The 13,480-nt window shown below is 48.5% G+C and overlaps 1 protein-coding gene across 1 annotated transcript in view; it reads right to left on the bottom strand.

Moving 5' to 3' along the window:
- Wbp1l (WW domain binding protein 1 like) overlaps window positions 1-13,480 on the bottom strand; it is a 57,834-nt gene that overhangs the window by 6,581 nt on the left and 37,773 nt on the right. Inside the window, exon 2 of the mRNA XM_028774697.1 lies at window positions 6,420-6,522. Coding sequence (XP_028630530.1) covers window positions 6,420-6,522 — 103 coding nt within the window. The remainder of the gene's footprint in view (window positions 1-6,419; window positions 6,523-13,480) is intronic.

Raw genomic sequence — 13,480 nt, 5'->3', positions numbered from 1 at the left:
ACCCGTGACTAGTTTTACTTTTACTGGCCTTTTCTTTTTTCTTTTCTTTCCTTTTCCTTTCCTTTCTTCTTTCCTTTGGTTTCCGTATCTAGCCCTGGCTGTCCTAGAACTCACTCTGTACATCAGGGCTGGCCTCGAATTCAGAGATCCACCTGCCTTTGCCTCCTGAGTGCTAGGATTAAAGGCGTGCGCCATTACTTCCAAGCTAGTTTTTTTTTTTTCTCCAAATGATAAATTTAAAATAGTTGTGTGTGTGTGTGTGTGTGTATGTGTGCACACCTGCTCAGCATGGGCGAGGTGGCTTCTAGAGCCCCAGCACCACAAACCTAGAAAATAAATCAAGTAATAAAATACAGGCTGTACAGGCGATGCTCTGAGGGTGGCATCTGGAAGGCACTCTGGCTGAAGCCCAGTCAGTTTTCTAATCCTAGTTTGTTCTCCAGAGTGTGTACATACCTCTTTATAGTGGAAAGGACTTTTTTCCTCAAAAATTCATCTGATAAATAATCCTAAGGCAAGCTGCTGTTGACCGAGAAGAGATATTTTTGTTCTCTGTTTATTGTCGTTGTTTTTGTTTTGAGACAGGGTCTCATGTAGCCCAAGTTGGCCAAACCCAAACGTCTGTCCCAGATACTTGGATTACAGTTGTATTTTACATATTATATTAATTTGTATACTATATAAACATGGACATATAGACAGGTGTAGATTCTGCATGTGTGTCTGTGTACACTTGTGTGCATTCGAGTGTGCATGGCTTGTGGGGGTTGGAGAACAACTTTGGAGTGTCAGTTCTAGACCTCCAGCCTTAGAGCCTTGCCCCTTTACCTACTGAGTCACTTCACTGACCTACAAGGTGGCACCGGATCCCCTAGAGCTGGAGTTACAGCCGTGACCTCAACTCCAGTACTGCAAGAGCAGCCAGTGTGGTTAGCGCTGAGCAATCTCTCTAGGCCATCACTCTGCCCGTGGGGATTGAACCTGGTACCTCATAATTGCTAAGTGACTTACTACCCCTGCACTCTTTGCTCCCTGTCCTCACCCCCACCTCACAGCTCAAAAGTAAAGTATATTTGTTCTCTCTCTCCAGAAAATCAGCATTAATGTCATTTTTTAAAACCATTTCCCCGGTATTTCCTCATTCTCTCCATTTTCTGTGCTGTAACATATGTGATCCAAGACATTATTCTCATTCTCAGCTTTTGCTTTAAACTTAACTGTTAAGTAAAGAAAATCTCACCAGGTGCAGGGACGCACGCCTGCAGGAGAGAGGTAAGATCTCCAGCTCAGAGTCAACCTGGGCTATCTAGGGAAACCCTGCCAGAACAGACAGGAGAAATGCCACGCGCTGCTTTTCACCAAAACTTCCTGATTCTCTTGCTTTGGGTGAGTGGGTAGGCCTGGCCTCTCTGTGCTTGGGAGAGGTTGACTAAGTCTAACTATTGATAAAATGTATAAGCAGTGTGTCATTTAGAGACAAGAATTCGTCTTGTGAAAAACCTTCCGTCTCCTCCCACTGGTACTCCAGACAGTCATTTCTGGCTCTGTGCTATGGGACATGCTCAGGGGGGACAAAGCTCCCATTCCACCTTCAATGGACACACGGCAAGAGTGAGAAAGAAAGTTGGTTTCAGCTACTAGGATTTTGGACATGTTTGTTCTTGCAGCAAAACCTAGACCAACCTGACTGCCACAGTGTGCTACGGGCTTTCCCATGGGAGATCTAAGATTTATCAGGAATTGTTCTCACTTTTGTTTATTCTGTGTCCACACACAGTACATGTATAAAATCAGAGGACATCTTAGTGAAACTAATTTTCTCCTGCCACTAGGACAGTCCAGGATCAGCAGGTGTCACCTGAACCATCATCTCCTAGCCCTCAGGAGCGAGCAAGCGGAAAGAGATTCTTATGTAAACCAAGATGAGCTCCACCTTACTGAGGTACCGTAGGAAAGGCTTTCTGGTTTTCAAAAACCACAAAATGGAGACATGTGAAAGAGCAGCAGGCAGCAGAATCCGGGGCCTTGTGCATGCTGGGACACATGCTCTACACGTAAGACATACCGTGCCCTGGCCCACATTTTCCCACTTGGTATTAGGAGAAGGAAAACCATCTCTACCGTACACAAGCTGTGTGATGTCACACTTGTCTCAAACTCAGTAAGCACCTTTCAGTTTCAAACATCAGACCACAGGAGAGTTATCTGTGTGGATCTACACAAGGGAAAACACAAGGTCTTGTAGCACATTGGGTGTCAATCTGGGGATGGAAAAATGGACTGCAAGCTGGTCCCATCTGGAAGGAAGGCAGGCAGAGGACAGCCTGATATGGCCTACACAGACTGGACTGTCCTGGGAGTCACGGTAGAAAAGGCTGTACACTGTCTGTAAGCAGGGATGGGGTATTAGATTGGTCCCAATGGGTTGAACCAAATTTTAATATCTTAGCTAGATTTCAGAAATACAGAGGTAGGTTTTATTGTTTTTGTTTTTGAGACAGGTGTTGCTGTACAATTGTAGCTGGCCTCAAACTTGGGGTAATTCTCTACCCTATATTCCCCAAATACACACCAACCTAGATGACCCCATTCCCACTTCCCGCCCAAGGGATGACCTTGCTGTGTGGAACATTTGTCATGCTAAGCTAAATGGAAAACATGTTTTTAAAAACAAACACAGTCCCATGTAGGAACTGAGTCATGTGCCCTAGAGTTCACGACAGACTTGGGAAAACACCACTCCTCAGCTGGCAGGAAATTCCCTACCAGGGAGCAGACTCATACTGTAGAGAATTAGCTCCCCTTCTCACATGAGAGGGTGACTCCCTTGGCCCTGACAGCTTGCATCAGGAACTCCTGCTCTGGCGCTGCTTAAGATCTTTTGGAAAATGAGTATTTCCACAGGGTTGCAGTGTCGTCTGAACTACAAGGCAACCGACTGTCCTGGAGGGTGATCCCAGCTACACAGCTTCACACTCCAGACAGCCTGTGATCTTCCGAATTCGGATTCTATTCCCCTTGTGTGTAAAGCGGGAGAGCAATGGTCTCACCCGGGTTAACACACCCGTGGAACACTCCCCAAGTGCCTGTGGACAGTGCTGCCTCTGCTCTATTGTCGTAGCTGTTGCTCTCACAGGCGTAAGCACAGATGGGACGGATTTCCCTGAGACCTCCTCTGACCCTTCCTCTAGAACTATTCCACAAAAACCATGCGTTAGGATCAAAGTCTGCCTTTAGGTTCTACTCTTGGCAAAATTCTGTGGAAAAACCAGGCAACTCCTCTTTATTGAGCCCCTGCCACGAACAAGATGTTGCGTCCACCCATATGAGCTGCCAGCTGGGCATCCTGCCCCCGCCCAGGGGCTTGGACCACGAGGGATCTGAGCTTCAGCACGGGCTTGGAAGGAGGCTTCCTGGCAGGCAGGGCGCCCAAGAGCTAAATGACTTAATATCAACTCACAGAGCGTCCCGTACGTATGGACAGTTTCTCATACATTAATTAAAATAACTACGAGAGTAAGTCTCAGCGGGCTGGCATTAGGTGGATTGGCTATGCCTCTTTCACATCATCTGGGGAAGTCCCACAGGTGGCCTTTCCTCTTAGCTGAAACTCAAAACAGGGAAACCTGACACTTGAGTAAAATTCCTCCAGATTATCTCAGGGACAGAAAATCCAACTTTGACTTCTCCCTGGGAAATGCAGTCTGGAGAATGGAAAGAGCCTCAGACAAGAACTGGGAACCCCAGCTTCAGGCTTTTAGGCTTTGAGGGTACTCCTGGATTTCTGGGGTCTCCTTGCTCCATCTGTTTCAGGGAAATTAGACATGCACAGAACCCTTTGAGACTCTAAGATCTGTCCCCTCCTCCTTCCAGCTTAGCCTCAGAGCTCCCGAACACGGAGGTGACATCTTAGCTACAAACAACAGAGTGATTTTTTAAGGCCTGGATGACAGCAATAGCTGACAGGTACAGAAGACTCTACTTAGCCAGCCACAAATGCATCCTGTATCCCAGCTCTCTCAGGGTACCCTGCAGTCTCGGGACAACTCCTGTTTGGACATAAGTCCTATCTGGGCATAAGTCCTATCTATCTACCCTGAACATGTGTATACCCTATGCTTCCGTGCCTGCTAGCTCACACTTCATCTCCTCTCTGCTTGACCACTGCCCAATGCAAGAACTATCCCCTTATGCGGCTTCTGAAACACAAGAGGCCATGGCATCAACTAAGAGCTTGCTGGAACTGCAAACTCTCAGGTCCAGCTCAGATCTGAAGGGTGTAGGATCTGGAAATCTGTGTTTAAATATGCCTCTGCTAAGGAATTGAGGTCTAAGACCCGAGGGGTTGGGTTTGCTGAATGACTGACAGAACAGTGACCCCAAGCACAGATTCAGGTTTCTGTGATCTCAGCCACTGTACTGGTAAATCAGGAGCGTTTGTCCCGCCCCACACGGGCCCAGAGACTGGTTCAGGTTACAGCACACTGAAAACTTGCAGAAGAGAACTCAAGGTCGGCCTGTGCCTGTGGGTCTGTACCCTGTGCATAGGTCAGTCCTTAGGACACAGGTAAATTTAGTTTAGTACAGGTAAAAGGGCTGGTGGGAACGGCATTTCCCCCAGGGCCTTTCTTGTGAAATGAAGAGACACCTGGTCTGACCTGCCAATGATTCCTGGCTTGGTTCTCTCTCCCATAGAAAGGGGAGCAGGAGATGGGAAACTATTCAAAGCTGGTTACTTTTGCATTTCTGGCAAAACTGAAAGGCAGTTAGAGGGAACAGGGCTTAAAAACCACAAGAAGTGTATTTTTCTTCTCTTGGGAGGGAGAGGTAGCAGAATTTAAGAGCTCATGGCTAGCCTGGGCTACACTGCAATCTCCAGACCAACTATATACAGAGAACACGTCTTAAAAAAAACAAACGAAAAAAGAAAAGAAAAGAAAAGAAAAATCAGCAAGTGCAGTTTTGCTAAGAACCTTGGAGCTCATTCCAACCCTCAAGGCCCCTCCAGCACACTTCTTAGAGAGGGATGCCCTGAGAGGGACGAAATAAGATGCGCTGGGCATCTCCTGCCCAAGAAGCCACTGCTGGACATAGATCCCCAAATGCCTCAGTCTGGGGTCTCCTTCCCCCAGGACCTGGGAAGCCTTGAGCATTGTAAGCAGGAGTTTGTGCTCTCTGCTGGGTCTCCTCCCTTCCCCAGCTGACTGAAGCAGAAGACCCTCTTCCCAGACAATCTCCCTGCCATCTGCTCCCCAAGTCCTTGCCACTGGCCCACCTCTTGGCCCTGGCTTTGGTGACCCAATTCTGGTGGCTACTGACTGAGTCTGTCTGCTCTCCCCCCACGACCAAGGAGGCTCTGTCAATCTGAGATGGGACCGCCAGCAAGTCCATGTCTTTCCATAAGTGATGCTGGCTGGGCCCAGCCCCAGAAAAACAAACTGGAGCTCAGTGGCTTTTTGGCAGCCTGACTTTGCCTTTTGTTTTGACAAGGGGTGGGAGGGAGAATTTGAACCCTGTGGTTATCTGCATTTTAAAACATTTAAACACACAAGTCCACCTGCTGGGCACTCAGTGTTCCCTAATCGGTTCTCAGCCCCACCCCGTCTGAACTAGCAACTCTGTGCCCTCGCCACTGCTTCTGTAAGTGGAGGACTGGTGGGGGTCTCAGAGCCTGTCCTGTCCTCCACTGAATTCCTGTAGCTCAGTGGCCTCAGTCTTGGAGGGTGAGGGTGAAGAAGAGGTCCTGTCTGAAGGACCCACCTATGCTGGCTTTAAAAGATCATTGCATTTCACAGGGAGAGAGAATTCCCAGCCAGGAGTTCAATTTCCTTGCCAGATTAAATACTGGTCCTAGCAGTTTTCCTACCATATCATTGACTGGGGAAGGGGGTGTGGGGAGAGAGGGGGAGGGGGACTAGGCGACTGGGCAAGTAAGAGCATGGTTTGACAAGCTAGTCCAACACCTGATTTTATATAAAGGCAGGGCAGGGGGTCAGATTCGTGTGGGGAAATAGCCCACAGTTGCTGCTTTTGACAGACAGCTGTGGGGAGCACTGCAGAGTCAGTCACCTGGGACTGCTCTGCCCTCAGGATGGCCATCCTCCCACTCTGTCTGGGGCTCAGCACTGTCTCATCGGAGTCCTAAGATCAAGGCACACAAAGTGTGTTAGGCGGAAGCACTGCCTAAGGACCCTGACCTCCAAAGAGGCACAGACTACATCCCCAATCCTCAGCCCACCGTGCCCAGAGGGGGCCCAAGCCCTCCTGCTCTAAAAAGGAATCGCTTCCGGAACCCAGTTCTACTCACCAACACTGTCCCCAAGAGAATCAGAAAAAGCTGGCCAGCCCGAGGTTTCCCAAGGAGCAGAGGCAGTAACCGAGACCCTGGGATGCCAAGAACCCCCTGGACAAGGACTTACACCAGAGTTCATAGTAGTAGTTGCAGCACTGTGACTGTCCACAGCAGTGTCCTGTGTCACAGATGTAGCTTTGATTGTTGGTTCCCACACAGGCTTCCTTATCCTACAAAATCAAGATGCAACGGAGCGAGTTACACCACAGCTTGTACCCACTGCCTGTCCTCACCCACCTCCACCCGGTCACTGCCTGTCTGTCCCCCACCCACCCACACCTGGTCATCTGTCTTGTCTGTTCCCCAAACAGCACCAGCATTTATCCTGAGAGATGACCGATCACAGCAGAATTTAGAAAAACAAAGTTGTTTTGTTTGTTTCTTTTTAAGGGAAGGGTCGTAACACACAACGGCACACAGTAAAAAGTGAGGCTCTCCTCAGACCGGACAGGGAAGGGGTGCTGTGCTCTGTCCACGCCATAGGAGAAGTATTTTATGTGCAGTGTCAAACTCAGTTGCTAGGAAGGTGATGGTTCTCCTGTGGCTAACAGCAGATGAAGTCACTTTTCTGTGAGATTGTCTAGAATGCTGGATGCAAACAGGACTCTAGAATTACCATCCAGTCAGTCATTCCAGTCTCCCTTCCAAACTCCCTCCCAGATTGTTAACAGTAAGAGTCAAAAGATGGTTTGAAAGCAAAACTCAGACTGAGAACCCAGCTCAGGTGGCGGAATGCTGGCGTAGCTCGTGAAACCGTGTGTCAATCCCTTCGCTGCAGAGCCCATGCGGGATGGCACACAGCTATCATCCCAGCGCTCCTAGGGTGGAGGCAGGAGGACCGGTCAAAATCACCCTGGGCTACAGGAGACTCTGTCACAAACAAAACCCAGAATAAACAAATAAACAAACCAACCAACCACAAAACCTTCTCCTCAGAGTCTCCCCTCTTCAGAAAAGGATGGTAAACCTATTCAGTTGTCCTAGTCCAATTTCAATTTTCTAGATCACCTTTACTTATTATTCTTGAGAGTCTTGACTTGATCCAGGATTCACATTGTCCCTCATCAGGGCACCTACATAAAGGGCACTGCTGAGTAACCGCGTAGCACTCTGCCAAATTCTATTCATAGCATTGGTAGATGAGAGGGGTGTGTGTGTGTGTGTGTGAACATTTTAAAAATATATTTCACGCATAAGACATGGAATACCAATCAGGCATGGTGGCTACATAGGTAAGCCTAAAACTCAGGAGGATGAGGCAGGAGGACTGCTTTGAGCTTAAGACCAGTCCAGGCTACACGGTGTGTGTAGCCATCCTAGGATACAGGGTAAGGATACGTCTCAAAGAGGAGGTGGGGACTGGAGACAGCTCAGTTGGTAGAGTGCCTGCTGTGTAACCATTAGGTCCTAAGTTGGGATCCCTAGAACCCACAGGAAAAGCTGGGTATCGTGGGGGTCGTGTGTAATTGAAGCAACACAGTAGGGAGCGGAGGGTGAGGGAGGGTCATAGCAAAACACCCAGGACCTGAGACAGGAGGACGCCTAGGGCCTGCTGGCTAGAGTGTCTAGCTGATGTGGTCAGTTCCAGGTTCCAAGGAAGTACAGTGCAACTGAGAGACTTGACAGCCTCCACATGCACACGTGCGCACACACTCACTAGCGTGCGCACACAAATTCATCGGCCATATCTGCTTTCGACATTTCATTTACTACAGTGAGTCTGTGCCAAGCGCCATCTCGGGTAAACGGGACACAAAGACAGAGAAAACACTGTTTCCCAGTGAAACAAACCTCACGGTTAGGAAAACCCCACTCAAGCAAAGAAACTCAACCTGAAGGATGGCATTTGCAACTACTGCCCCTGCCCACAGATGACATCCCAGCAGATGGCTGCCAGGGGAAACCTAAGTCATATGGTGGGCTGCAGCTTCACCACACCAATCAGCCACAACCATAAACCAAGTGCTCTGGTGAGTGTCTCCGTTTGGAGGCCAGGCAGTTCCAGAAGGTACCTGTAGCTACAGAGAGAAGGCAGGAGACAGGGCAGAGCTCATACCAAATCCCTCCTCAGGGTAAGTCTCTACCTTCAGGGCCTTCATGGCCCTTCAGAGTCTTACATTCAGGCCAGCAGGGTGAGTCAGTGGGGAAAAATACTCATCACACAAACTCAACAACCTGAGTTTGAGCCCCAAAGCGATGATGGAAGGAGAATACCAGCTCCCCAGTGTCACAGGACACCTTTACTTTTGTATGTATGGTGTGGTGTGAGCATAACTGCATGAACGCACACAGTAATAAAACATAAAATCGATTTAAAAAAAACAAACTCTTAGACCTCAGGATAAACCAGTATAAGAGGAAACACAGGCAAGGGCAGGAAACTTGTAATGAGTCTCACAATAGAGCAGAGTTCTCTATTCTTGCTCTCCCGAGCCCACTAAAAACAAAAAGCTACCTAGTAGGTGGCTGGCTGGCTGGAGGCCCCTTCAGAGACATGGACGTGCAGAGAAAGCAGAGCCGTGCCTGCTACGTTCTCCAGAACAAGCCACTCTGGCTTCAGAGAAAACCACTCCTTTCCTCGGGACGTCAAAGTCTCCAAGCTCACCGTTCTCTTGGCACTGGTTTGCAAAAGTAAGTTCAAAGTGTTCACGTAGCTTTAAAACACACCATGCTTCCTGTAGCCCAGCAAATGAATCCAGTGATCCTTCTGCCTTGGGAAATCCACCAGAGGTGGCCTAGGCAGCCAACTGGTCCTACGTGAGGCACGCAGCGAACACACTAGAAATCTAAACAAGTGGCATCCTCGTGACCTATGGGTGTCGGCTTTGCTCCTGGCAAGAGGCCTGTTATAAACAGAACTCCTCCTCCTTGTTCATCTGCCTCTAGGCTAGGCAGAGCTGTCCTGGCAGCTCTTAACACAGTTCCTCAAACCTGCTTTGACCGGACTGTCCAGTTGCCCACCCTTCCCCTCTTTGCCTCCCGATATGCAGGACCCTGCCGTCTGTCCTGGTCTTGATGTTGGGGACTGCCACTCTGTAGCACGGGACAGGGAGGCAGGCAGTGTCGAAGCCAGGCGGGGAGTGGGCTTAGAGTGTTAGCAGAAACGATGCGAAGGAGGACCAAGGGATGAGACGTGGGCTCCTCTCGCTAGACCCACCATGGGAAAGAAACCTGGCAGGCTCAGCGTCCATCTCAGCTCTGCCACTTCAGAGGAACAAGACTTTGGGCAAGTGACAAGGATGACCCTAGGGCTAGTTAACACAATCTGTAACATCTTCAACCTGTGGGGGTTTTGGTTGGTTGGTTGGTTGGTTTTGGTGCTCAAGGCTTGTGCATGCTAAAGTGCAGGCTCTGTCTACGGTTTGCATCAAAACCACGGCTTCATCCCAGCTCCGACACAGCATCCTCAAGCCAATGTAAGAGCTCATACAACCCATGACCCCTCTCTCTCAAGCCAACAGCTGAGGTGAGGAATAGAAGGAGCTCAAGGCCTTTAGGGCTTTCTGCAACATTTACTGACAGCCCTGAGCTGCAGTGGGAAACACAATGGACAACTGAACATAGTCCTCACACTGCATGCAGTCTGAGAGAAGGCAACAGACCGACCACACAGGCACAAACCCATACACACTCTCGGAGGGAAGGCTAAACCAAGACGGCCAAAGGGGCTTCTGGGAGGAAGTTCACTTGGGAGGAAGAGGATGACTAGAAAGTCTGTAACTGTAGGGAAGGCACAGGAAGAATGTTCCAGTACAAAAATGCTGTCAGTCAACTTCCTTGGCTAAGAGACAGTTGGAGAAGCAGAGGTTAGGTGGGCCAAGCCCTGACCATACAGGGCGAAGACAGACCAGGGTGGTGACATTTTTAAAGTTACCTTTGACCTCCTCAGGCACTGCAGGCATGTGGTGCACAGACATACACTCAGAAAAAACCCACACACATAAAATAAAAATAAAATCTAAAACAAAACAAAAGAATATGCAGTTACCCTGTCCTGGAAAAGCATTTAAGTCTATATAGAAAAGAAAGAAAGAGTAAGAGACACAGAACATTTCAAAAAGGAACTGTAAAACCTAAGTGTTCTGGGGCTGTGGTTAAGACAGAAGTTCCATTCCCAGCATTCATACGGTGGCTCACAACCATCTGTACCTCCAGTGCCAGGGGATCCAACACCCTCTTCTGGTCTTAACTTGAACTGCACACACATGGCGCACAGGCAGGCATGTAAGAGAACACTTACACACATTTTTTAAAACTGCTGTTAATCCAAGGCCTTCACCTTAAGAATGGCTGTGGTGGCTATTGGATCTGTCACAGGGCCACCATACAGCCCTGGCACCACACCTGGTGACAAGTTCCATGAGACACCAAACAAAACAGTGGCATAGAGAAGAAACAGTCAAGGTCGGCACGGGACGGTGAGACCGCTCTTACGGTGGCAAAAGGCTGAGGAATGGCACATTTTTTTTTTGCGCAGATGCAAACAATTATCTGTTTCTTTGGTGGCAGCAACGGCTCTGGAGCTGACCAGGCCCTCTTTAACGGTTTCCACATCTTGTACTTGCTATTCTTAGCTGAGACACTGTAAAGGTCAATTTAATCAACACGAAAACTTTCTCAGTGCCAGCATAGAAAGAGATGCTGGGCAGGAATGGCTCTTCAGACATGGTTTTAATTTGTTGATTTATGGGGCTGGGAAACCCTGGGAGCAGCTGGCTGGAGCCAATGTCATCCTCACATCCCAAGGCAGGCACTCAAGTTTTAAAGGTTAAGAGTGAAAAACAGGAAAACCAAATCCTTCCCTGATGCTCAAGTATAGAGGACACCAGCTCTCTTGGTTGTTTGATGTGAACAGCATGGGAGCACCCATTCCGCCTCTCTCTGCAGAGAGAACAAATTTCTAGTGGAAATATTTGCTGCCTCACCATCCGCACTGAGCTACGCCCTGAATGCCCCTTACACCGATCATATGCCAGGCAACATGTGGGATGCTACAGCCACGAACAGACAATCAGCAAAGGAAGCTAGTTTCCACTGCTCTGCGTAAGGACGGGCACAAGCTGCACTATGAAATGCTGGCTACATAACAATATTTAGTTAGATAGCTGAGCTTACAAGGAAGCTTCCCCAGGAAACAAAAATTATAGAGAGGAACTAGAAACCACACTCAGAAATGAGGCCAGACCTTTCCAGGAGCCCTGCACAGTGGGCTAGTTACATGACTTGGGGTCAGTCTGAAACAGGAGGGGTGGAGCTAAGGCACAATATACAGAGATGAGACCCTCTGCGTGTGGTGCCTTCAGGGGACACAAACAGGTGAATCTCTGTGTATTCAAAGCCAGTCTGGTCTGGATAGCAGGTTCCAGGACAGGCAAGGCTACATAGTAAGACACTGTTTCAAACAAAACAATAAAGTAAACATGCAAAAATACGGGACCTTCAAAGGGAAAATACAGATTTTTTTTTTTTTTTTTTAAAAGCCCATCGTGCAAAGTGGTAATGAAGAGATCTGAATGGAGAGGATCAGGGGAAATTCTCTCTAAAACTCACCACAGGGCCTTCCCTCAAACTACCATGACACTTGACTGAAGACCTACTGTGTGGTTTGAACATGCTTGGCACTATTAGGGTGTGTGCATCACTGTGGGGGTGAACTTTGAGGTCTCCTAGTGCTCAAGTTCCACCCAGTGCTGAAGCGGCCTTCCTCTTGGGTGCCTGAAGAAAAGAGACTTCTGTAAGTGAAACCTTGTCTCTGAGAAAGAAGTGCCCTTGGGCCTGTGGGATGGCTAAGCGGATAAAGGTGCTTGCTGCCAAGCCTGACAATCCCAGCTATCCCCAAAGACCTACATGGTACAGAAGAAAACTGACTTCTGAAGAATTGTGGGGTCAGGGGGAGGGGGGGAAGTGGTTCCCAGGCTAGCAACAACCCTGTGACATCTTGCAAAAGAAATATAAATACCTAAGAAATCTAGCCAGAGCCCCATGTTTTATAATGTGATGTGATGTTGACATGCCATCTTGGGACAAATGAGAAATACAGGTTCCAGTTGAATAGTGATGTTTTTATGTGTCAGGCTGACAAGGGGTCAACAATGCTGGCTAGTTTTATGTCAACTTGACGTGAACTAGAGTCATTCTGCAAGTCAATTCAGAAAACTGTTGCCATCAGATTGGCCTGTGGGCAAGACTACTGCATTTTCTTAACTGAGACCGATGTATCCAACTCACTGTGGGCCCAACCTCTGGGCAGGTGGTCCCGGGTGCTAGAAGAAAGCAGACTGAGCAACCCATGGGAGCAAGCCAGTAAGCGGACCCCTCCACAGCTCTGTGTCTATTCCTGTTTCCAGATTCCTGCTCTGATGGTGGACTGTGATGTGGAACTGTAAGCTGAAATAAACCCTTTTTTCCCCAGGGTGCTTTTGGTGACAGGGTTTTAGTCACAGCAATAGAACTCTAAGACACACCACAGTAAGGAATCCCACAAATGAGGCTCTACTGAAGACAAGTTTGCAAGTAAAATAAAAATACATAAAAATGTGATCCGTCATAAACAAGACTTGGAAAGTCAACAAATAATAGGCTAATACCAGCTGGAGGGAAAACGAACTTATGTAATAGTGGCCTAAGAAGACGCTAAGAGGTTTCAGCCAGATGTGGCCACTGATATTAACTGCAGTACTCAGGGGGCTCAGGCAGAAGAACCAGCAGGAGTTCAAGGCTAGCCTGAGGTACAGGATAAGACCCCATCCAGGAAAAAGACATCAAGAAAACATGAAAGAAAGGGAGGGAAAGAACAAGGAAGGGAGGAAGGGAAGAAGGAAAGGAGGGAGGCAGGAAGGTGGAAAGGAATGAGTCCAGGGAGATGGCTCACTGGTAAAGTACTTACCTTGTATGAAAGAAGCTTGAGTGTAGTCCCAGAACTTGGGTACAGCACACCAGGTCTGAACCTGGGTAAAACACACCAGGACCAGGGTAAAGCACAGCAGGTTTAAGCCAGGGTAAAACACACCAGGTCTGAACCTGGGTAAGACACACCAGGTCTGAACCTGGGTATAGCACACCAGGTCTGAACTTGGGTAAAACATACCAGGTCTGAACCTGGGTAAGACACACCAGGTCTGAACCTGG

The sequence above is a fragment of the Grammomys surdaster genome, unplaced genomic scaffold, assembly GCF_004785775.1.
Source record: "Grammomys surdaster isolate TR1022 unplaced genomic scaffold, NIH_TR_1.0 66, whole genome shotgun sequence".
Classification (NCBI taxonomy): domain Eukaryota; kingdom Metazoa; phylum Chordata; class Mammalia; order Rodentia; family Muridae; genus Grammomys; species Grammomys surdaster.
Note: the sequence above shows the minus strand (reverse complement) of the source record. Positions and strands in the feature narration are given on the sequence as shown.